Below are 25749 nucleotides of genomic sequence, written 5' to 3' on the forward strand. Positions count from 1 at the left end.
CGCCGGAGGAGGCACTTTCACCTGTTCATAGCAAAACCAGATACAGGCAGCGATCCACGATGAAATCCTCTGGGTGGACATCAGATGATCTTTTATACTGTCTGCTACTGTCGACTTACGAAACAGCTTGGTCCTTTCAATATAAAAGGCTAGTGCTCTCCTGACAACCAGAGAGTACAATCTATGGTTCTCCTCAGAGGCTTTGGGAAGAAGATGGCAAGAGCATGTCCTGGCTCATGTGAAACTGTGAAAGCTAACCGTCGCTGTAGGTGAACAATGGCTTGAATAAGCAGATCGGTGCCAGCAGCGGGGGGATCGGTATCGTGTTGGGGAACATTCCCATGGCCTAGGTGTCAATGACCCCTGTCAAGGAGATGGCTGGCAGGAGGATGACCGGTACCAGCCATATGGTGACAGGTATCTCCCTCTGGGTGAACCTCATCAACAGGGCAGAGACCAGGAACATAGTTCTGGCAATCTGAAGCAGCGAACTGACGACCTGGGTTGACGCAGATATCTGAGACGCAGTGATGGAGAGCACTGCCTCCGCTCCGGAGGCTAGCAGCCTTCACTCGCCCTCTGGGAGGTTGTTACAGCTGGCTTGCCCTTGTAGGGAGCCTTTGCTAGGGTCATCGCAAGATGCAGTGCCAGCTGAGCTAGGAGATTAGGCTTTGCTCTCTAGGCGCCAGGAGAACCTGGGAAGGCAGCAGCTCTGCCAAGAGTCTGGGACCTCTACCACTCCCTGGAGTCGGTGGCAGATCCCCTCAGGGGGCTAGAAGGCCCAATGGGGGGGGCACCCCCATGTGGCTCCGGGGAGGGTGGGCAGTCCAAACAGGGTCCTTTACCCAATGCCCCTTGTTTTCTCTTGCTCAGTGCCAAGTCATGCTTCTTCAGTTTCTTCTTAGGCACCAGTGAGGGGGATCTCAAACAGATGTCACGCTCCTTCTGTGCCTTGGGACAAAAGTTCTTACAGGTGTGACACTTTTCTTTTACATGTGATTCCCCCAAGCACTTCAGGCATCTGCTATAGGGGTCGCTAACAGGCATAGGCCTGTTACAGTAAGCACAGGGCTTAAAACCTGGAGACCAGGGCATGCCCTGCCTGGGGAAAGTCCCCACAGGGACCTTAACTAAGGCCTGGTCTACAGTACGGAGCTAAGTCGAACTAATTTACGAAACTTCAGCTACATGAGTCGACGTAGCTTAGGTCGACTTACTGCGGTCTCTACACCGCGCTGGGTTGATGGGAGAAACTCACCCATTGACTTACCTTCTCATTCCGGTGGAGTACCAGAGTCTATGGGAGAGCGATCACTAGACCTGCTAAATCGACACCCAGTGGATCGATCACCAGTAAGTGTAGACACACCCTTACTAACTACAGTGCTTAACAACTACTTCACTAAGCTAACTACTTCAACAAAAATATTTACAAAACTCTTAAAACATGAATCAAAGGAGAAACCACTTGCTAGGCAAGGGAAAGAAGCACTCCGACCAACTGCCACAAGCGGTAAAAAGGAACAGAGTGCATAGGGCCGGTGGCACCTAATATACTGACACATGAGCGAGGCACTCAAGAGGTCGCCACAGCCGACCCTATGGATACTGCTAAGGCAAAAATCACCGAAGACTGTGCACGAGGGCGCGCACACACCTAAAACAGAATCGACATGAGAAAGCACTCGAAGAACATATACAGGCTACACAAGTAAGTTCTAAATGACAGATTTTTGAAGATAACTGTCATAAGCATAGTAATAACCAATAACCAACCTATTGACTGTAAACCTGGTAACCTCTGCAGAAAGTTACAATATAGAGCTATTTATGTCCTCATATATTAGTTATCTGTATATTAAATATTTAACATAAAAGTAGTATATTTTGTTTTGTTTTACACACCTTTTCTAATTTAACTATCTTGAACGCAATTTTACCTTTTGTTAAGATAAACTACTAGTAATTTCTTTGACTAGCTTTTGGCCGGTGCAAGATACTTTTTAACAAGTAGAAATTTTGTTTCTAGTAGTAAAATAAGTTGTTCACCTTAACAGAGTAAAAGACAAATGTAATCAGACCTGTAACTAGTAAGCAAGTTTATTTGTAAATATTTCAATTGTATATCAACAGATATAAAAATGAAGGTCTAGAAACTACAAGTGGGTTTTAGTGAATTTATTATGCTAACTCTCCAACCATGGCTTCCACTGGAAGAACTCTGCCAGTGATAGAAAATTAAAGGGAAAAGCTAGTATAGACAAAGCCAGTATCACTATTGCTAAGACATGGCTGGGTTTTAAATGTTCTTGGGTGATGGAATAGCTTTGATGGATCTCTAAAGTGACCTTCCCAAAACAAGCCAATATTAACTCCTTTGTGCTAATGATTTTACTTTGGCTGATATTTGTTTTATAGTATTGCCCAGAGGTAACAGATATCTTACAAAAACATACAGAGACAAAACCCTGCCTGAAAAGCTGCTATCAATAGAAGTTTCAGGATTTTGGTGGGGGAAGATGGAGGAAGACCAAACACTTTGCAGGAGTCTTCTCCATAACTTGAGAATTAATCTAGTCAATTGAAAGCCATTACTGAGTAGTTTGTTCAGCAGTTAGCTTCTGAAATACTGCAGTACTTTCAAGCTATCGTACCATGATAGCTTTAGAGGCAGCACTTTACGGACACTTTGTTTTATTTGGCAATATGAGCAAAAGTAAGTACCTAGTGCCCTTATCAAAGCATATTAAAACAAACCACCGCCTGTTATCTGTGATCCGGTGTGTAACATGCATCTTGAACTTGAGTTTTTTCTTTCATATTTATTTTGCTTAAAGTAACTGCTTGTATGACACAACAGATTACAAAGTAATATCTGGAAGACATTAGTATTCATGACTAACTTATTACTGTTTTTCCATACATAAAAGATCAACGAATCCATTACACTTAAACTGAATAGATAGGTTCCTGATGAGGCAGTAGTAATAGTATGTCCTCCATTAATGGCTGAAGGAAGAGAAGGAAAAATAACCCTTATTTTTAAAATGTTTTCAACAAAAAAAACTTTCTGCCAATAAGAATAGTGTATTTGCTGTGGTAATTGCTCACAACTAACAATAGTGGAGCTGTCCTAAAATGAAACCACGAGGAGTCCGGTGGGAGATCTGTTAGTCTTTAAGGTGCCACCGGACTCCTCGTTGTTTTTGTGGATACAGACTAACAAGATCCTAAAAACAAAGACGATTGGCCTAACTCTGCTGATGCTTCAGAAGAAGAAAATTCATAAAGTTTTACTACTACTATAAGCATTCTTTTGGCACCCATCATCATGGTATTTAGGTGCTTTCATGTGGCTCCTACTCTCTGCTAGGCTCTCATGAAGTTAATGGTTTAACTTTACTGCTCTCAAGATAGGTTGTTCAATTGTTTACGATCACATCAAACCACAAAAATCCTCAAAGTGTCTAATTCAATTCATCTAACACATAAAAGTCATGGAATCCATGGACTCCCTTAACAATAGTCCAAACATAACTGATCTAGCAGGGTTGAACCATAAGTATGCATCCAGTTTTGGCTATAGCATGAAAGAACTACCAACCGCAAAGTACTAACTTACGAATTTCATAAAGAAATTAAGTACACCTGACCAGCTATTCTACTTTTCATTGAACGTTTCCACCCCAAAAATTAGACTATTTTCTAACTGAAAAGATGCCAGAGAGCCCACACCTCCTGTACCAGAGTCACAAAACCACTTTCTTTCCAAACAATTTCCATTTAAACCCAACACCACAGGCAGCAGACCTATTTAAATTGTGGAAACTAGTGAACCCACAATAAGAGTCATAGTTGCTGGAATTAGGGGGTGCTGGGGATGCTGCCGTACCCTCTAGCTTGAAGTGGTTTCCATCATATACAGTTTGGGTCAATGGCTCTCAGCACCCCCACTATACAAATTGTTAAAGCACCCATGATAAGAGTCCATCTGATGCTAGATTGTTCTCCATCCTCTCTTCTCTGATTAATACTGAATTTCTCCAGTCCAGGGGAAACAGGAAGGTCCAGGATTGCTTGTCTCTTCTAAAATCAAAATATGACCAAGAACAAACAATACCAAAGCCTCAACTTCTTCTCTCATTCTGTTGATTATGAAACCCTATATTTGGTGCAAAGGCTTCAGGAAATGAAAGGCAAGAAAAGAAAAGGGTTGTGGGTCAAACACCCAACTTCAAGTACTACTGTAAGTAGTCAGTCATGTTGCCTTATATAAACATAGAAAAATGTGAGAAAGCAATTACTTAGACTCTGGGTACCCTGAGCCTCAGCAGCGCTGGAACTAAGGGCTTGTCTTCATGGCCATGCAGTGCAGACTACGGGGATATGAACTGCAGCACTCACTGAAGTACCGTGTTGTAACTGCCCTGTGTAGACCTTGCTAAAGGGCAACTAGTGCACTTTAATGTAATCCTATAACAAACTATGAACCTTTTAGTTTGTGCTAGCAAGGTCTACACAGGACAGTTACAGCACAATACTTCAGTGTGTGCTGCAGTTCATACCCCATAATCTGCACTGCGGGAAAATGTAGACAAGCCCTTAGTCTAAGCAAAAAAAGTTCTGCAAAGCTACTTATGATTTCTGACCTCTGTGCTGACTTTATTAAGGGCCAGATTTTTGATCACCATGCTCAAACACAATACTCTACAACTAGTCCCATTTAAGAAAATGGTTTAATGGGACTATTTGTAGAGTGAATTGCTCTTCTACAGGAGTAAGGGTCACAGAAGTTGGTCCTAAGAAGTGTTCCAACACACTCTAGAGATGCCTCAATCACTTCATTATATGAAAAGGCTTAGGATAGGATCACTTCCGCTGAGGAAAACTGTAATTACTGAATAAAGATGACTTATTTAAGGATATTTAGAAAGTTGTACAGATTACATGCAAATCTGATGCTGCTCCACAGAAATTTAATTAATCATCATTTTATACTTGTACACAAATTCATGTAGAGCACATCTGAAAATCTGGGGTTAAGATTATATTATGCAGGGAAAGTAATTTAATGCATAAGATTCTGATACCAAAGTCTCTATGGAATCAGTTTGGTGTTATTAATTTGTGGAAAGTGATTATATGGATAGTGTCAGTGTAGCCTTACTTTGTGATACATATCAAAGCAGAAAGTTCCAATTCTGAACACTGGGAATCATGGTAGAGTATCTGAGGTCAAAGAAAGCACTTTAACAGGTTTACTATTTAGGTGGACTGATGGAATTAGAAGGCTAGTCTTGTAATTTTTTTCCAAAATACAAGAGATGCTTTGCTGGGCATTTTCTCTAACTGACATGTGCCTTATATCCTTGTTTTAAACTAGTCTGAACAATTTCAATTTAACAGTAATAAAAACCGCACATCACAATGACATGATGTTTATAACCAGCCAATTAATGGTAAATCAGTTCTTTGACTATAAGAAAAATACTGCAGAACTTTTCTAGAAAGCATTGAAATTAATTTTCATAAATATATTAAACAGTTATTTACAGTTTACATTATTTTTATATGATTATACACATCTGAGTGAGCATTTCTATTGAAACGGTTGCTAAATCTCTAAGCCATATTTTTAGATAGACCGATTTTAGTTAGTGCATTCCCATGGCCTGTCTTAGAATAGACATGACCTTGAGAAGTCAGGCTCTCCTTTAATGAGTTAGGTTTTGTTATACCTTTTAGTTCTTATTTCTATTACATAGAAGGATTAATAGACAAGACTGTAGTCAGTAAGATATTGAAACAATGATCTGAATATAAATTATCTTCATTCAGTTAGCCATTTAAAACCCTTCAGTGAGTGGCTGGAGAGATATTTTATGTAATATATGAACACTACAAGTAAGGTAGATTGATGGCACACAGCAAGCCCTGAATATTAAAGTAACTACGAGACTAATAAGAGGAATGCCCTTCTTAGATGTTTGCAACAATAAGTGTAGCAGAGAAGAATCTGTCTCAACATGTAAGTGCAACTCAATACCCACAATTTTTTTCCCACAAATACACGTTTCTTCTGTGATTTCATTGTAATGCTGCTTAAGATTAGATGTTCCACATTCTCTTCAGACTGCACTGCATCCCAGTAAAAAATTACAAATATGATCTTTCTTTAAACAGTGTTATTTCTGATGTATGTACGTACAAATGAAATAGCTATAGCGGCCAAATATTTCCATGTATAAATTATTCACTCTACGTTTGGATATTAAACAATATTAAGTAACACTAAATGTACCAGGAAAATACTAAACTCAATCCAGAATTCTTATTCCTTGTAATACAGTTTAGAGCATCTGCTTACTTTGATGTTATCACCTCCCCACTAATTCCCCTCTTTAAAAAAAAAAGAAAACAAAACAAAATATCCAGCATCCAGGCACTCCTGTTTCCAAGAGCTATTTCTTATGGTTATCTAAATAAGAGTTCTATACTCTGAAGTAGCATGTATTCTTTTGAGTTCTAAAAATAAAAAGAGGAAAACATCATATCAGGACAATGCTGACCTCGGCACATACCTTGGCTAAAGGCCTCATGACAGTTGTGAAACATGAGCTTTTTCTCATCAAGCTAATATAGAAATTCATGTCTCCATGCCACAACTCTTGTGTTTTGACAAGCAGACTTTCCAAATGGTTTATAGGCTTACTCTATTTGAATAGCAATAGATTCACCAGTGAACTGTTGGAGCTTTGCCCAGGAAAGCAAGTTATAGATATTAAGGTCAGAAGGGACCATTATGATCATTTAGTCCAACCTCCTGCACAACGCAGGCCACAGAATCCCCCCCACCCACTCCTGTGAAAAACCTCTCACCTATGTCTGAGCTACTGAAGTCCTCAAATCGTGGTTTAAAGACTTCAAGGAGCAGAGAATCCTCCAGCAAGTGACCTGTGCCCCATGCTACAGAGGAAGGCGAAAAACCTCCAGGGCCTCTTCCAACCTGCCCTGGAGGAAAAGTCCTTCCCGACCCCAAATATGGTGATCAGCTAAACCCTGAGCATATGGGCAAGATTCATCAGCCAGATACCCAGGAAAGAATTTTCTGTAGTAACTCAGATCCCACCCCATCTAACATCCCATCACAGGCCATTGGGCCTATTTACCATGAATAGTTAAAGATCAATTAATTGCCAAAATCATGTTATCCCATCATGCCATCTCCTCCATAAACTTATCAAGTCTAATCTTAAAGCCAGATAGGTCTTTTGCCCCAACTGCTTCCCTTGGAAGGCTATTCCAAAACTTCACTCCTCTGATGGTTAGAAACCTTCATCTAATTTCAAGTCTAAACTTCCCGATGGCCCGTTTATATCCATTTGTTCTTGTGTCCACATTGGCACTGAGCTTAGATAATTCCTCTCCCTCTCCGGTATTTATCCCTCTGATATATTTATAGAGAGTAATCATATCTCCCCTCAACCTTCTTTTAGTTAGGCTAAACAAGCCAAGCTCCTTGAGTCTCCTTTCATAAGACAGGTTTTCCATTCCTCGGATCATCCTAGTAGCCCTTCTCTGTACCTGTTCCAGTTTGAATTCACCCTTCTTAAACATGGGAGACCAGAACTGCACACAGTATTCCAGGTGAGGTCTCACCAGTGCCTTGTATAACGGTACTAAAACCTACTTATCTCTACCTGAAATACCTCGCCTGATGCATCCCAAGACCGCATTAGCTTTTTTCACGGCCACATCACATTGGCAGCTCATAGTCATCCTATGATCAACCAATACTACAAGGTCCTTCTCCTCCTCCGTTACTTCTAATTGATGCGTTCCCAGTTTATAACTAAAATTCTTGTTCTTAATCCCTAAATGCATAATCTTACACTTCTCACTATTAAATTTCATCCTATTACTATTACTCCAGTTTACAAGGTCATCCAAATCTTCCTGAATGATATCCCGGTCTCTCTCTAAATTGGCAATACCTCCCAGCTTTGTATCATCCGCAAACTTTATTAGCACACTCCCACTTTTTGTGCCGAGGTCAGTAATAAAAAGATTAAATAAGATTGGTCCCCAAACTAATCCCTGAGGAACTCCACTGGTAAACTCCCTCAAGCCTGAAAGTTCACCTTTCAGTAGGACCCGCTGTAGTCTCCCCTTTAACCAATTCCTTAACCACCTTTCAATTTTCATATTGATCCCCATCTTTTCCAATTTAGCTAATAATTCCCCTGTGGCACGGTATCAAACGCCTTACTGAAATCTAGGTAAATTAGATCCACTGCGTTTCCTTTGTCTAAAAAAATCTGTTACTTTCTCAAAGAAGGAGATCAGGTTGGTTTAGCATAATCTACCTTTTGTAAAACCATTTTGTATTTTGTCCCATTTGCCATTGACCTCAATGTCCTTAACTACTTTCTCCTTCAAAATGTTTTCCAAGACCTTGCATACTACAGATGTCAAACTAACAGGCCTGTAGTTACCCAGATCACCATTTTTTTTCCTTTCTTAAAAATAGGAACTATGTTAACAATTCTCCAATCATACAATACAACCCCTGAGTTTACAGATTCATTAAAAATTCTTGCTAATGGGCTTTCAATTTCACGTGCCAATTCCTTTAATAGTCTTGGATGAAGATTATCTGGGCCCCCCGATTTAGTCCCATTAAGCTGTTTGAGTTTCACTTCTACCTCAGATATGGTAATATCTGCCTCCATATCCTCATTCCCATTTGTATGCTACCATTATCCCTAAGATCCTCTTCAGCCTTATTAAAGACAGCGGCAAAGTATTTGTTTAGATATTGGGCCATGCCTAGATTATCCTTGACCTCCGCTCCATCCTCAGTATTTAGCGGTCCCGCTTCTTCTTTCTTTGTTTTCTTCTTATTTATATGGCTATAGAACCTTTTACTATTGGTTTTAATTCCCTTTGCAAGGTCCAACTCTACTTGACTTTTAGCCTGTCTCACTTTATCCCTACATGTTCTGACCTCAATAAGGTAGCTTTCCTTACTGATCCCTCCCATCTTCCACTCCCTGTATGCTTTCTGCTTTTCCTTAATCACCTCTCTGAGATGCTTGCTCATCCAGCTTGGTCTACAACTCCTGTCTATGAATTTTTTCCCCTTTCTTGGGACACAAGATAGCTCCGATAGCTTCTGCAGCTTAGATTTAAAGTAATCTCAGGCCTCCTCTGCCTTTAGATCCATAAATCTAATCCACTTCCCTAACTAATTTCCTTAATTTTTGAAAGTCAGCCCTTTTGAAATCAAAAACTCTAGTTGCAGATTTATTTTTGTTAATCCTTCCGTTCAGTTTGAACTGAATTAGCTCATGATCACTTGAACCAAGATTGTCCCCTACAACCATTTCTTCTATGAGGTCCTCACTACTCACCAAAACCAAATCTAAAATGGCATCCCCTCTAGTCGGTTCAGCAACTACTTGATGAAGGAATCCATCAGCTATAGCATCTCGGAAAATCTGAGCCCTATTATTATTACTGACAGATTTCAGAGTAGCAGCCATGTTAGTCTGTATTCGCAAAAAGAAAAGAAGTACTTGTGGCACCTTAGAGACTAACAAATTTGAGCATAAGCTTTCGTGAGCTACAGCTCACTTCATCGGATGCTTTCAGTGGAAAATACAGTGGGGAGATTTATATACATAGAGAACATGAAACAATGGGTGTTACCATACACACTGTAACCAGAGTGATCACTTAAGGTGAGCTATTACCAGCAGAGAGCGGAGGGGCGGGGATCTTTTGTAGTGATAATCAAGGTGGGCCATTTCCAGCAGTTGACAAGAACATCTGAGGAACAGTGGGGGGTGGGGGTGGGGGATAAACATGGGGAAATAGTTTTACTTTGTGTAATGACCCATCCACTCCCAGTCTCTATTCAAGCCTAAGTTAATTGTACCCAGTTTGCAAATTAATTCCAATTCAGCAGTCTCTCGTTGGAGTCTGTTTTTGAAGTTTTTTTGTTGAAGTATTGCCACTTTTAGGTCTGTAATCGAGTGACCAGAGAGATTGAAGTGTTCTCCAACTGGTTTTTGAATGTTATAATTCTTGACGTCTGATTTGCGCTCGTCCTCCAATCTATATCTGGGAAGTTAAAGTCTCCATGATCACGCAGTTTCCATTAGTATTTACTTCATTAAAAACATTAAAGAGGGCTCTATCCATATCCAAATTAGATCCCGGCGATCTATAGCACACCCCAAGCACTATCCCAGGGGAAGCTCTAGTAGTTTTCTTCCCCAATATAATTTTTGCCCAGACACACTCTGACTTATCCATTCCATCACTTATTTCTTTACATTCTACCTCCTCATTGATATACACAACCACCTTTACCTTTATTTCGGTCTTTCCTAAACAGCACATACCCTTCAATTCCTGTAGTCCAGTCATGACTACTATTCCACCACGTTTCTGTTATCCCTATAATATCTGGTTTCACTTCCTGCACCAGTAGCTCTAGTTCCTCCATTTTGTTACCTAGGCTCCTCGCATTGGTGTACAAACATCTTAATTTTTGCTGTTTGGCCTCGCTCACATTCTGTACCCTATTAGGCACGGTCATTCTACAGCCAGTATAACCTATTAGACTGGTATCCACACTGCCCTTCCTCCTTATATACATTCTCCTACCCACGGCTGTATCCTTTCTTACTTCGTTTTCTTCCCTCTCAATGCCAAAATCCGGCATGGAGATTACCTGGACATCTCCCAACCATCTCCCCCAAATTCCTAGTTTAAAGCTCTCTTAATCAGTTGTGTCAGCCTCCATCATAGAAGTCTATTTCCTTCCCTACTCAGATGAAGTCCATCCCAAAAGAACTGTCCTCTGTTCATGAATGCCTCTCAGTGGCCATACATCCCAAAGCCCTCCTTATAGCACCACTGCCTAAGCCATCTGTTGATAGTCATAATCTTGTCACACCTTTGTTGCCCTTCTCTAGGAACAGGCAGAATCCAACTAAAGATCACCTGAGCCTCCATTTCCTTAAGCGTCTTCCCCAGCCTAACATAGTCTCCCTTAATACTTTCCAGCGAGAATCTAGCTGAATCATTTGTTCCCACATGAAAGATAATTAGGGGATTCTTTCCCGTTCCCTTTAGGATCCTTTTCAACTTCAGGTCTACATCCCATATCTTAGCACCTGGAAGACAGCACACCCTTCTATTCTCTGGATCAGCTCTGGTTACAGGCCGTTCTATTCTTCTCAGTAAAGAGTCCCTGATCACATAGACCTGCCTTTTCCTGGTGAAGGTGCTATTCTCCAGTCTATCCCCTGTTCCCTGTGGCTGCAAGTTCTTGCCATTCCTATTCTCCCTTGTAATCCTCTTCAACCCATCCTGTATCCTCCTGGGGCTCATATTTGGTGTGGTCTCCATTGACTCCTCCCCTTTTCCTATAGGACTAGCTGCTCTTCTCTTCTTCCTTGCCCTTCCACCTTCAGTGACTACCTGCTGAGCCCCTTCTTCATTTTCCAACTCTGCAAACCTGTTCTTGAGCTCTATTTCTCCTTCACTAGCCCGTCTTTTCCTCTGCCTGGTTCTTTCAGTCACATGCTTCCACTGACCACTTTCCTCACCCAGTCTCCCTTCAGAATTCCTCAGTCATGTTCTATTTAGGAAGGATAGGGACATGGTGATTAGGCCCTTATGTTGAAAATTATGGAATTAGCAGAAAGCTGTAATAGTGAAAAATTAAAACTAATGAGAAGTGTATTTTGACATATTACCTTTGAACATTACATTTACCAATTTTGGTCCCTGAAGTCAGTAGGAAATTCTGTCATTGTAAGGATGGCTGTATTGATTCATCGTCATTTCAATATAAGAATAAACCAAAGCAGTCCAGTGCAAATATTAGCTGATTTTGATATAAAAGCAGCAAACACTAGAGTTTCCACAGACATCTCAAACTCATGATATAAAATTACTGCAACTGGCAAGTTCATAAATAGTGGTAATTGACAGGCTACTCTGTAATTTCAAACAATTATTTGAACTAAGTTTTTATGATAGGCCATATTTTAGAATAATCAATACAGTGTTTTATTGCTGTCCTCACATTCAGGACATAATCTGCTAGTTTCATTATGTTAATGAAGTATCTAAAATGGACTTCAACAGCTGATGAAGGTACTATTGGGTGACACAGAAGCCTGAGATTTCAGAGATTAAATCCCTTACAATAGTAGTATGCATACCTCACAAGCATTCCTCATTTTTCATTACAAAAAAGCTCCTTGCTTCTCCTCAACATATGCTGCTCTCCTCATTAAGAGCTAGGATTTAAAAAGAAAGTGTCACAAACAGTCGAGATTTTAAAAAGCAAATATTATTTAAACCCAGATAAAAGCCACTCCAGTACTTTAGAGGACATTGCGTATTAATTTATAACGTTTGAATCAAATTTTGAGCCCAGATTCCAACTATTTAAGAGAAAACAAAAATGAGAAGTTCACAGTCATCAACGTATTACTATTTTGCAAGACTATAATCCCTCTCCCACAAAAAAACCCAATGCTTTGTGCTCATCTGATCCCTCTCCTTGCTTTCCTGCAGGTAACTAAAATATCCTTGCTAGAGATGCTCAAATTCCTACAAACATAATTAATGGTATAATGAACAAAAGAGAATAAAAGATAAGTGTTGTAGATCAAGAGGCCCCCTAAACCTTCTTTGGCAAGACTGTTTTCCAGCGAGCTTCATTCCATGTTTCCCAGAAGTGTAATAGATTAAATCTTTGAGACTTCAATAAGTAGTGCCTTCTATTAATAGCTTCATAATACTGTTTCCTATTTTACACCATGGCATTAATTTGTTATCCTGTGCTCACACAGTATGTGCACAAAGAAGTACCAAATGTCAACTTTAAACAATATATGAAGTTATACACACTGCGTTATGACTGTTGGGGGATTCTTTTATATTTACATAATTGTAATACATATATTGTGTTTTTAGGAATTTAATACATGCGTTTGTATTCTGCTCATTTTCTTTTTTGGGTGGACTTTGTTTACATGTTCTTTATCATTTTAATTTAACTTACTTTGAGATTAAAAACAAGTTAAACATTGTTATTAAAAAGATAATGACTGATTTGTTGCAATTTTCAGAGAAGCAGGAAAACAATATTTATTTCACAACAAAACACAGTGAGCTTTATAAAAAACTGAAGTCCCACTTTAGAAAAATAATTCTCATTTTCCAGAATTAGCACAGAGCCCAGTAAAGAATATGAAGGATTTGAAAGTACAGTACTTATTATAACAGCTGTTTGCTTACAAAAGCATACATGGAATTCAGCTGACATATCTAAGCAGCACGCATAACTTTTCTAGCTTAAGGTGTTAAGCTACTGCATAAAGTACTGGGTATGGAAAGACGTATAGCAATCATTAAAAGGTCACTTAGAAGTGCTAATGTGTTCGGGTTGGTTTGTTTAAGAGAGACTAAATATACTCCAGAGTTAAAAATCAGCATTCTTGAATATAGTCTTTTTCGTTCGCCCTCTGAAGAACTCTATAAATATTTACTATTACATTACAAACTATCAAGACAGCTACCTATATTAATTTACAGAAGTAACAGTTTGGCAATAAATCGTATTAACGTCACAAATAATTAACAACAGTTAATACATGTATGGCAAATGAGTATATAACAAGGCTTCATCTACAGAAACAGATCTGATAGGATGGTTATACTCTGAAAAGTGATTAAGTGGCATTATCTTACTCAACAGATCTGTTCCCTCTGTACATTCAGACAGCTAACTTTAGTGACAAAACCAAATTTATACTGTTTTTTTCACTCCTGTTAGTCAGCCAAAGTCAACAAGGCCATAAGAGAACATGCTCAATTCCACTCCTTTGGTTAGTTGACATAATTGCTTTTAAGCTCCTATTAGTTCACGTGTGCAGAATAACAAGATTGCCTAGTTGTAAATGAGGGCATAACATGGCCTGTTGAAGATTTATACCGGTGGGACAGCAGTAGTTATTGAGTTTTGGTTTTGTACTTTTGATCTTTCCAAAGAAAAGCCTTTGATCATTTGGTGTGCTAATTTAAACATCTAGTATGAACAATTCAAACAATTATATGTAATCTTAGCCCCATATCAAAACATATTGGGACAAAAAATTATACCAAGAAATGTCACAAATATCAGTGGAAAGAAATACTAATTTAAATAAAACTATCAGGGATATCCTTAGGGGAAATCTCTGCAAGGATACCCCCAACGAGGGTAATCTCTTGTCCTGTGGGGGTGGGGAGCAGTTTGCCCACTTGCAGAAAATCCATCCCCCATAATGGCCAATCCCAAGAGAATCAGTGGGTAGCCCAAGGGATCAGGAAGGAGGCCCTATGCTCCCATCCATTGTAACCCCAGTGACACCTCCCCCCAGAAAGGCCTCCTTCCCACACTCTGGCTCAGCTGCTCCATTGGTGCCATTATAAGGATGCCCCTTGCTGTTGTAGCTCCTTGAGTCCATGGCAAGAGCTAGACAGAAAAGGCAATATAACCAGAGTTTAAGTTCTGAAGGGCCACAGCAGTGTGAACACTTCCCCTCTCCCTCTTCTCCCAGTCCCAAAAGTGCAACCTTGGGCCCACAAAGAGAGGGTTTCCCCATACCTTGTTGGTGGAGGGGCACGGACCATATCATGGAGGTGAACCACAAGCAGATCAAGGAAGGCATGATCTGTCCTCATGTTACTTTTAAGCCTTCATTTCTGACTCCAGCTGTGTAACTTAAGTTTTCCCCCAGTAGAAGCCACAAGATACTGCTGCTGCTTTGTTACCCTTAAAAGGTTAACTTTTAATAAATAGATTTAGTAATCTAACCTAACAACATGGGGTCTGTTGATTAGAGACAAGTGACTGTACCAAAGACTGAATATTCTGAAAGCTTAAATTATTAAATCAGAGCTTGCTGAAAACTAAGATCTATAGGCACATAACTCCAATGTTACTGGGAACTATGCATTCACACCAACAGAATAATAGATCTGTATATCTAATTAGCTAAGTTTCATGGTAGCTTTGTTAATGAATATTGGAATGTTAAGAAGATTATTAATAATTTCTTCATGGTCTCCTTTTATCTGATACTAGTTGACATATCAAGTACATTTTAAAAACAATGCTTTGTCAGCATTTAAGGCCAGGTCTACAGTAGAAAATGTTTGCTGATATAGCTATTCCAACAAACCCTCCTCATGTAGACACAGTTTATACCGGCAAAAATGTGCTTCTGCTGCAACAGCTTATACCTTTCCCCCCAAATGAAATAAGTTACATTGGCAAAAGCATTTTTTTGCCAGTAAAACTGTGTCTACAGTAGGGCTTTGCCAGTATAAAGATGTCAGGCACACACCACACCCCAAAAGTGACATTAGGATACTGGCACAAGTTTCAAGTATACAGATCTGGCCTAAACTGTATTTTTAAATTGTTAAATAAAACTAGATTTTTCAAAAGTAATCTTTCAGCCACAAGGATTATTAGTTTTGCAGTAGCAACCAAGAGCCCAATCACAACTGCATCTACCATACAAATGCATAGACAGGTTTCTTCTCAGGAAAACTTACAACACGACAAGACAAATACCAACAAATGATGGGAGGAAAGGTGATGCAACATACAAGAACAGTAATCTATTTATTTATTTATTTATTTTAATTCCCTAGACTACCCTTCAGCTTAGCCCTTATTAGTGCCTTTTCCCCCTTCCTCCCTCAGGCTACAGACCTTGAAGCAACCTTGTTCTATTTTTTCCCCCTAGAGACCAGAGAAGGCTCCATGTCTGAAACATAACCTCTAATCTTATTTTCTATTTCTAGCACACATTTCACGAACCTTCTCGCATTTTTTAAATTAAATATTCTCTTCTGCTGTGGACTGTGGTTCCTACATCAGAATGCACTAAGTATTTTAGAATTTGTGACCCTACACTCACAATGAGGAAGATTTTATTTTAATTTTGAAGTAAGTTTGAGTTTGACTATTTTATTCTATTTTTAGAATTTGAAAGACTTCACTGCAAAGAGACTTTCCAATATTATGGTTAGTTTTACTTGTTTGCATTTTATTGAAAACACACCATTTAATACACAAACATTTAGAACTGCATGTGTTGCATTTTGGTTTTGCAAAGCAAAACAATTCCCAAAGATTTAAGTATAGTTAGTGCATATTTGTAGCCATTAAGCTTATAGTCTTGTTAGTTGTAGGTTTTTCATTATGCAGTGGAATTCCTCTCCTGACCATCTCCAATAGATTCTCAAATGGCAAATACTTACAAGTCTTTATGCAAATCTGTTAAAGATCCTCTTTTTTACTATTTTGTGCACTGATCATCTGGTTTAGTAGAATGCAATTTCTTGCACTAATTGGATTAAGGTCCTTGGTTGGCCCCTGAATTGTATGTCATCAACAGTAATTCTCCCTTGTACCTAGTTTGAGCTGAAAAAGTATTAAAGGAATTTTTAGGCCCAAATCTTGTCTCCTGCTACTCAAACCCAAGTAATCTGGCTTGAGTGCTCCCTGGGGAAGGAATCCTTCCTCCAAAGGTTACAGAAACACCAAAAGAGCTGTTCCCATTATTTATGTAGTCTCAAGGCTGTCGTGGTGTCTGCGGCATCCCTGCCCCCCACTCACAACACGGTGGTAGGTTTATAATCGGAGGGTTTACATTGTTGCAAGTTCACCAACCTTATGCCAACCCTCCACCTCACACCCTTCAGTGTGCTGTGGATGAAGACCCATAGAGCACAGCTCCCTACAGCTACATTGTGGAGAAGGGACAATGATTTCTCCATTATGCATGAATGCCTACCCATTGTGTCCAAGAATAAGTGACTGGCACAATAATCTCATACATCGATTGTGCAATACAAGTGATTTCCACTGTACTCATTTTAAATTAACTGAGTTCAGAAACTATACATTAATTATCTTGATGCACTTCTAGTGTTCCCCTCATCCTTGTATCCAGGCTCTCAAAACTACACCAGTTTACATCTACACTGTTTGTTAGTTAAAGTAGTGGTCAGTATAGAAGCTTTCTTACAATCTAACTGTCCCCACTAGCTCACAAGGTTGCTTAACCGCACGTGTTTTAGACATAGCTGAATGACATGATTTGATCACAGAAGCAAAACCAGGAAAGGGGGATTGTTTGATTCCCAATAGAATACCAAGACACGAAGAGTTTAGTAAAAAATGTTTAAAGATTACATAGTATATTTTATAATAATCTATATTCACAGCTCTAACGTCTCAATAAATATCACTGACGTTTGTTCCATGCTCTGTCTACAATTTCATCCTTCCATCCCATTTTGGGCATGGCATCCTAGGTCAATACAGCTGTGACTTTTAAAACTGCTATTTCAGCTTTCATTCTCCATCTAAGACAGGAGAAAACCTTAGGATATCAGATTTTTAGAAAACCAAACAGCTTAAGTTTAGAACTTAATTGAAAATCTGGTAGGTAAAATTTATTTTTAGTTTGTTGCTTTCTAAGCTAACGATTTGGGACAAGATTTGAGAAGGGTGAAATTTCTTTATAAAAGCAGTAGATAGAGTAGGAGAACGGCCTCCAGCAGTGAAAGGTAAGGAAACCAAGGCTGGAAGAGTAAATAGAGCAAACAGGCTGAAGAGTATAGGTGAATATAATTTAAATTGGAGAGGAATGAGTCCATGAGGCATTTTGAATAAAACACAGCAGCATCCCTGAGTTGGATTTAGAAATGGACTGGAAACCAGTAACAATAAAGATTTTAATATATTGTTTCTGCATTTTGAAATATAGCATTATCCTTCTCAAGCATTCAAATATTATAAGTCAGTACCCAATATATCATGAGATTTTAAACATAATATATTTGGAGTTCTTTCTATTTGCCTTCTGGTTTTTGAGTCTTTGGGGTCTACACTTGAAGCTTTTCTTCTCTGCAGCCAGGAGGACTAGAAACTTTAAAAAAAAAAAAAAAAAAGAGATTCTCATATAATCACATGCCTGCAAGAGCTGAGGCTTTAAGAAAAAACACCAAATATCTGCAGACCAGTGGTTCTCAACTCTGGTCCACCGCTTGTTCAGGGAAAGCCCCTGGCGCACCAGACCGATTTGTTTACCTGCCACGTCCGCAGGTTCGGCTGATCGCAACTCCCACTGGCCGCGGTTCGCCGCTCCAGGCCAACGGGGGCTGCAGAAAGTGGCACAGGCCCAGGAATGTGCTGGCCGCCCTTCCCGCAGCCCCCATTGGCCTAGAGCGAGGAACCGTGGCCAGTGGGAGCCACGATCGGCTTAATCTGCGGACACGGCAGATTAAGATTTCCCTGGACCAGAGTTGAGAACCACTGCTCTAGACTCATGATAAAATTACGACGGTTTTTAATCACATTAGGAAAATCACTTGCCAAATTAAAAAAAAGACTTTAGGGGATGACAGTGTTTAAAACGCAAAACAAACAAATCTCCCATTTTCCAGTGGTCCTTCAATAACTGCTCTAAAAAGTGTCAAGTTATATCGTGTTTTCGCACCATCCTTGTCTCCAACAAATTGCTCAATTAACAAAAACTAATAAAAAATTACTTGTCAAGAGCAGCTCTTAATTATTTGAAAAGTGGTGTCATATTATTCCAACCTTTTATATGAAAGTACAGAAATTAGAGGAATAGCTTCTGAAGTCCTGCTTGAAACACCCAAACATATTTTCACTCCAGCTCATCCCAGACTTAAATGAACTAAGCTTATATGGTTTCTAAGTTGCATAACAATTATTTCTCTCATTTGTTGTAAAAAATGAATTCCCAAGTATAATACCACAATTTTCTATATCAACAACTTGCTGTAGCTCTTTAAATTGCATTTGATTTCTTTTCTACATACACTATACTGTACGTTTACAGCCATTTTAAGTGATTTCCCAGAAATATTGTGTATCTCTTACTTCTTTTAAGTGTTATGACTAATGGAGCCAGACTTTCTTGGCAAGTAAGTAGAGAACAAAATATGGGCTGGAAGATTAAAAGCTGGATTCTGAGGCATGAGATGAACTAAACCTTCAATAATGTGAGGTGTGTGCCTATAATTACACAATAGTTAAAAATAGTTTAAGAGGCTGCTGGTATGACTTAACTGTTACTACATTACACCTGCACGTGAGATAACCTAGATTCAAGGCTACTATGGTTCACTCAAAGCAAGAAGAAAAATAACTAATAATGATGGTGGAGAAATGCTCTACCTTTAGAGGGAGGATATCTATCTACTACTGAACATTGTTTGAAACATTTCCTAATGACTGACTGGCAATGCATTCCCTGAAATGTTAGCTGGATATGTTGGTCTTCTATTAGGGTAGTGCCATGAGAAAAGGGAGATAGAGTGAGCAACCAAAACAATGATCCCCACACCAGCAAGTGCACCCCCAGCCCAGAGCCCTCACCCCCTCCCACATCACAACCCCTGCCTCAACCCGCAGCCCCCTCCCTCACTCCAAGTCCCTTAGCCCCACCCCTGCAGTCTGGAGCCCCCTCCTGCACCCTAAACCCGTCATCCCCAGCCCTACCCCAGGGCCCGTACTCCCAGCCAGAGCCCTCACCCCCTCCCGCACCCCAAAGCCCTGCCTCAGCCCAATGAGAGTGAGTGAGGGTGGGGAAGAGCAAGCCACCGAGGGAGAGGGAATGTAGTGAACCAGACCTAGGCGAAGGGGCGGAGCTAGGGTGTTCAGTTTTGTTTGATGAGAAAGTTGGCAATCCTAGGGATAGGTGGGACATAACAATTTGTGTCTTAGGTTTGGCTAAAAATAAAATAAAGAATCAAAACAAAGCATTCTCTTAAATCATAAAGTAGCGCTTGCAAATACTGATGTACAACATTTATACATTTCTGAAATATCAAGCAGTGGGAAGAATATTCTTGCTCTCCTTTCAATTCAGGAGCACAGTTACTATACGCACCAAAAAGAGTGGCTTTTTGAAAATTGACCACTCCATTGTTGAAAATTTTAGAACTTAGATACTTGGAATTTTGTAAATATGATCTGGATAATTAGATTTTGTAACCAAAATAGATGCTATCACTTTAATATACAACACCCTCAAAAATATTTTTAAAAAATAAAAATGCATCTCCCAGTAGTGATGAATGGCTCATTCCATTTCCCAAGACATCCTAGCCAATGTAATGCTTCAGTGTCCAGTAAGCTAACAATGGGTTCAACAATCTCAAATGCTTTATTGAAAGTTGTTGGTTTTTGTTTTTTTTAAAGGAAGCAGTCAGAATTTTTAAATGTGAAGTGAGGCCTTTCAATCTCTTCCTGCCCCAACGCTCCTGAGAGTCTGCCACTTTCAATCCCTTTCAATCTCCGTAGAAACTTGGCACAGTTGCTACCATACTACAGCCGAATTGATCTTAATGAAAATTTCTTCATTACCCCAGTATCACTCTGTACCCAGCTCCATAGGCACAGGTATTTCCTCTTCTCCCACCCTTATGGAAGTACAGCATGCTTACTCCAGGAAGTAAGAAACCACAAATGAAGTTTCTATTTCTTTCATCAAAGCATTGAGCACTACTCACTACCAGGCCACAGGGCTAGTTAATTTTATTTATAAAATGTTCTAAAGAACACTGCTTTGAGAGACAATATATGCCTTCTTTATCAAGTGTCCTAATTATAGGTACTTTGAATTAAATGCATTAAACTTAGCAAGAAAAAACAGCTAGCGAATAGAATCTGCACAGCTAAGGGAAGGAATAACTAATTAAACCAGCTGCAAAAAGGTCAAAACTGGTTTCAGTCTCTTTTAAATGTAGTTGAGGTGTGCCTGCACTGGACTGTGCTGCATATGAGTCACACTCATCCCGAGTTCATGAACTTTTTTCCATTTCAACCGATCAATTTTTTCAAATGTAACTTGGCCTCTCTAAAAGTAGTAAAATCTTTGAATATATATAAAAAATGTTTCCTTCGGTATACACCTGACTATTAAATAGCAAGACAGGCTTTGGCAATGACACCTCAAGGAACTGTGTATGCTTACAGACCCTAAGTCCATCCCTGTGCAGAGCATGTTTCTCTCAATGACTACACTCACTGTATTCAAATACTTTACCTTCTCTTTTGCTGGAATATAGGTGGAAGTGCTAGTGACAGAACAACAACATAGACACAATTCATTGGCTTTGGCAGTACAGGAGCTTGGGCAGGAGGAAGAGCTCTTGCTAGTGGCAATGGATTGTGTTTGCTACTTCTGCCGCTGGCATTTTCACCTACATTCCAGCTGAGAGAAGATAAAATATTTGAAGCAGGCAGTTAAAGAATGGCTTTTTCCACCTATGTCCCAAAAGAAGCAGAGTGAAACAATTTCTTATGCAACAATTGCATTCTGCGGCTGCTTGAAGACAAACCATGCAGTGGGATTCTGCCACAGAATAAAAAAAAGTTTGAGAAAACATGAATTCCCTGCCACTAGAATTTAAATTCAGTCTCCTATTTCCATCTTACTTATTAAAACTAACTCCTCCGTTACTCTTTTTCTCCCCGGACAGATGGGAAAAAACAAACAACAGGCAAGCATTGATTCCCCTGCTTATGTTTCTAATGTAAAATTTACCATGCCTACACTTTGACTGTGTTCCAGCATCACTGATGTCACCTTTGTAGAAATAGTATAACTGCTGCTCCACAACCAAACAAGGTAGCACATTTACGTGGTGTAAAATTTGTGGCTTTTAAAAACTTTTCAACAATAGTAGGAGAATTTACATCTCCCAGCTTCTGTATTTAGATATTTAAAAACAGACAATGGAAGAAAATCCCAAACAGATTACTGGGTCTCATTCATTTATAGAATTATTGTAATAGCAGCAATTTCAAATTAAGCCATGAATGGGAGTAACAGTGATCAAAATGTTTTGGTATGACAGACCAAGAGCTTCTCTCACTCTACTACACAAACACCCTGGTTGTGCGGGAGGCGAAAGAGTGCTCCTTCGATGCAGGGAAGGAAAAAGAATGAAGAAAAGATATCACTAACCTCCATACCAATACCAGTATAAAATGGTAGGAAATCCTCCTACAACTTCAAGTTGGTAAATTTTGCTTTTGCATTTCTCAGCTAATGTTCCAGATCTCTCTCTATCTGATCAACATACAGAAGGAGAAGCAAACATCAACAGAAAGGGTCACCAGCAGAACAGAAAACAGCAGTGTGGGAGATGCGTGAGGAGCCTGGGACCCAATAGCAGAAGAGGTGATTGATTATGAGATCTGGGATTAAAATTGGGAGGAAACCTGAAAAATCTTTAGGTGTTCATTAAAATGAAAGACAGAGAAAGGAATAAGAAGAGGAAGTGCAAGGGGGAAAAAAGGAGGGGCATAGGAAAATGAGGGTGACTGGATTCAGCAGAAGAAGGGAGCAAGAAAATTGTGGATTTGGCAAGTAAAGTGAATAACGACAGGGGTTTGTTTGTTTTTCTTTCCAACCCCGCAACTAAAGACAATATTTCAAGTGAAGTCTAGGTCTCTTCTCTAAAAGAAGAATTATCCTTTCTGCATCTAATCAATGCAATTAGATTTAAAATTAAAATAATATTTCTAGATCCTGTACTGTAACAACACTAATTGAACATTCCACTGTATATTGAACAGTGGTTATGTACAGGTCATTAAATCATTTAAACTGGCACAGTCACTAGTAAAATGTAGAGCTAGTTGGTCTGATCTAATGCGTATGTATGTCTTGTGTCTGGAAAAGAAATTCTTCCGCTGACTTGTCTTGATGCCTTTCACATTGTTGGCCTTTCTTTGCCTCCAGGATTGAAGTATGTAGATTCCATTTAAGCGTACATTCCTTTCTCCACAACTTGGACAAAACAGCGCATTTTTACTGGTAAGAAGTGTTATTTATCTACCTCTAACAAAAAAAAGTGTTTTAATAGTGCAAGAAAATAAAGTCTATACTATTAAAGTTCCTTGAAAATAGTGGTTCCAGACTGACAGAAAGCCTCCTAATCTAGATTTTTATACCACACCCAATATTGTACCCTGAAGGGCCTTGCCACAATTTATCTCAGTTTTAAGCTTCTCAAATGTTAAATGAAGGGATGGTGAAGGGTTCTTTACCAGTGTAATCTTTTAGGGTCATAACAGAATAAAATGTTAACTATTGTGACAGGGCTGGGGGGACTCCATCCAGTGTGGGGCAAGTGTGCCCCGTCTCCCTTAGGGTTTAGGTGTGGAGAGTATGTAACCTGCATCTATGCCTCCGGAGCCAGAGTCAATATACTCGGCCCTCTTAGCAGGGCAATGTGGCCCAATGGCCGGAGTCAACAGATTTGCCCCAGTCCGGAGGGCAGTAAGGCCTAGCGGCCAAAGTCAATATGTTTGCTCCTGTCTGTGAGGGAGTAAGCCCTAGTGGCCGCCATGTACAAAAAGGGGGGAGGGTTGCGTGATGGCCTTGGTAGGGGAGCCTGGACCCTCCCTCTCCACTGGGCCCCAGCCCAGGTAGTGGCAGGAGCACACGCCACTGAGTCAGCAGTGGTGTCCAACCGAAACACGCTGCCTCAAAATCCAGTTCACTAAAGGGGCCACTATCTAATTCCCCTGGGCTGCTTCCTACTATGCTTTCCACTGCTGCGGTCTGGGCACCTCTGCTGTCTCTGGGTTCCCTGGTCTGCACTGTCCCCAGCAACTCTGGACTCTGCAAGGCCTCTGTGGGTACTTTGGCATTTGCCTGAGTTGCGGCATCTCCGGCTCCCACAGCCTCGGGCTTCGGCTGATCCTTGGCTGGGGCTTGCAGTGAGTGTCCTTCCTCTCCGGTGGTCAGCCCCAACTGAGCTGAGCTGCTCACTTTTATGCTAATGCATTTGGAGCATGCCCAGTAGAGATGAGGGGACATGGCTTCCTCAGCCCACAATGTACAGATAACCCTTCCCCGTCCAGTGCCAGGTGAGTGTACCTCGTCACAACTATGAAGTGACTATTTAGATACCTTTTCTTCCCATAGCCTTCATACAAAGTCAGCTTCACCATCTCAGTAAATTTTGAAGAAAAAATGGATTTGAGAACTCTAAAAAACTTGGAGAGGGAGTAAGTGTTTTGTATAAAGGTCAGTAGGCAGGCACTTCCGCCACAGGGCTTCTGTACCTATTGGGTTCCGGAAAGTGAGCGGGTGGAAGCCCGCCCACTGCTATAGGACCCCCTCCACGCAGCAGGAGGGATCACTGGACCCAGGGACCAAATAAATGCAGGGGACAACTAATGAAAAACAGGGGTCGGAGTGAAGGTCATAGGTTCAAAACAAGGATACCGGATGGGGACACCAAGCAGAGAACCCCAGACAGCGCCCACTGCTCCTCAAAGGCGTCAAGGGAGCCACTGGACGCAGCCCAGAGGAACTCTGCCCGGATACTTGACACAGGGCTTCTGTAGCGGGGTGGTCACCCACTCCTGCCTGGGAGGCAGACTCAGCTGTGGCCACACCCCAAACAGACCCAGCTGGCCCTATAAAAGCCAGTGAAGCCAGGAGCAGAGAACTCTCTCTCTAGCCTGTTGCGAGGGAGGAACCTGGCTGCTGGGAGCATACCAAGGTGGCTGAGGTGGAGCAGGGCTGGGGGAAGGCCAGAGGAGCTGGGGAGCTCCAGCCTGGAAACCCCCCAGGCTGCAGGTATAGTGTAAGGCCAAATAGGTACTGGGGTTGCAGAGGGCAGCCCAAGGGGTAGGCAGAGGCAGCAGGTCCAAAGCGCCCTTGCCTATGATGAGTGGCGCTTACACTTCAGTTGGCCCCAGGGAACGGGGGCTAGTTGATGACTGGCAGTGGCCATAGACAGAGGTGAGGTGGGAGTAGAGGGTTGGGGGTTCCCTGGGGAGGGGAGACCCAGATCCGTGTGGGGTACTGCTGGTGGCAGCACCCCAGCGTGAAAGGGGTACACCGTGGTCCAGGAGGGACTCGGGACCAGTGGCAGTGGGATACCAGCTGGCAGAGGGCACTCGAGGTTGGAACGCTAATTCCCTGGATGACCAGCAGGAAGCGCCACAGGGGTGAGTCCTGCACCACTACAGCTTCCAACCGACCATTCTAGTCTGCCTCCCGTGAACACTGAGGCAACGCAATCCATCTGGAAGAACTGGCTGAGATCAGTTTGAGAAAAAACTGCTTTTCATAATTAAAAAACAAAGAACTAGTCTTCCCATGCAACAAACTACAAGGCACCAATGTCTGAATATTAAATATAAGGAGGGCAGTTCTTACGTAAGAAGGTAGTCTCTGAAATAATAGCATTTCTATTTACAGAATTGCTAAAATTGGCATCCATCTATACTCTAGGTGTCCTTGACATAATGAACTTGCTACACATGTATTTTTAAGTTAACCCATCATAAATTCCTTTCCCCGCCCCCATCAGACAATTCCCCCCTCCTACAATTACATTTCCCCATCATTTTCAACAGCTTGAGAAAATAAGATGAGTCTTGCAACAAGCCCTGAAGGTCATCAGATGTGGACTATTTCAGGCCTAGTAATGTCTCATGCATTCAACAGGTTTGTTATCTGCCCAAGATACCATGCAGTGCAAATAAATTACAATTTCTGTCAAGCCACTCCTCTGCTTGTCTCAAACCAATAATGTGCTAGAGCTTGCTCCATGAAAGAAATTTCAAGGTAAAACTAAACACTAGGAATAAGAATT

At 40.7% G+C, this 25749-nt stretch overlaps 1 protein-coding gene across 4 annotated transcripts in view; it reads right to left on the minus strand.

Moving 5' to 3' along the window:
• Positions 1-25749, minus strand: part of GARRE1 (granule associated Rac and RHOG effector 1) — a 112302-nt gene that overhangs the window by 75470 nt on the left and 11083 nt on the right. The window contains exon 1 of one of the 4 annotated variants that reach the window (XM_043526028.1): positions 12243-12275. The exons of 2 other annotated variants lie outside the window; for them this stretch is intronic. In XM_043526028.1, coding sequence (XP_043381963.1) covers positions 12243-12260 — 18 coding nt within the window. In that variant the 5' untranslated portion in view covers positions 12261-12275. Of the gene's footprint in view, positions 1-12242; positions 12276-25749 lie in introns of those variants that run through there. One more of the 4 variants, XM_037877772.2, reaches the window with a different exon arrangement.

The sequence above is a fragment of the Chelonia mydas genome, chromosome 12 (genome assembly GCF_015237465.2).
Source record: "Chelonia mydas isolate rCheMyd1 chromosome 12, rCheMyd1.pri.v2, whole genome shotgun sequence".
In the NCBI taxonomy this organism is placed as follows: Eukaryota; Metazoa; Chordata; order Testudines; family Cheloniidae; genus Chelonia; species Chelonia mydas.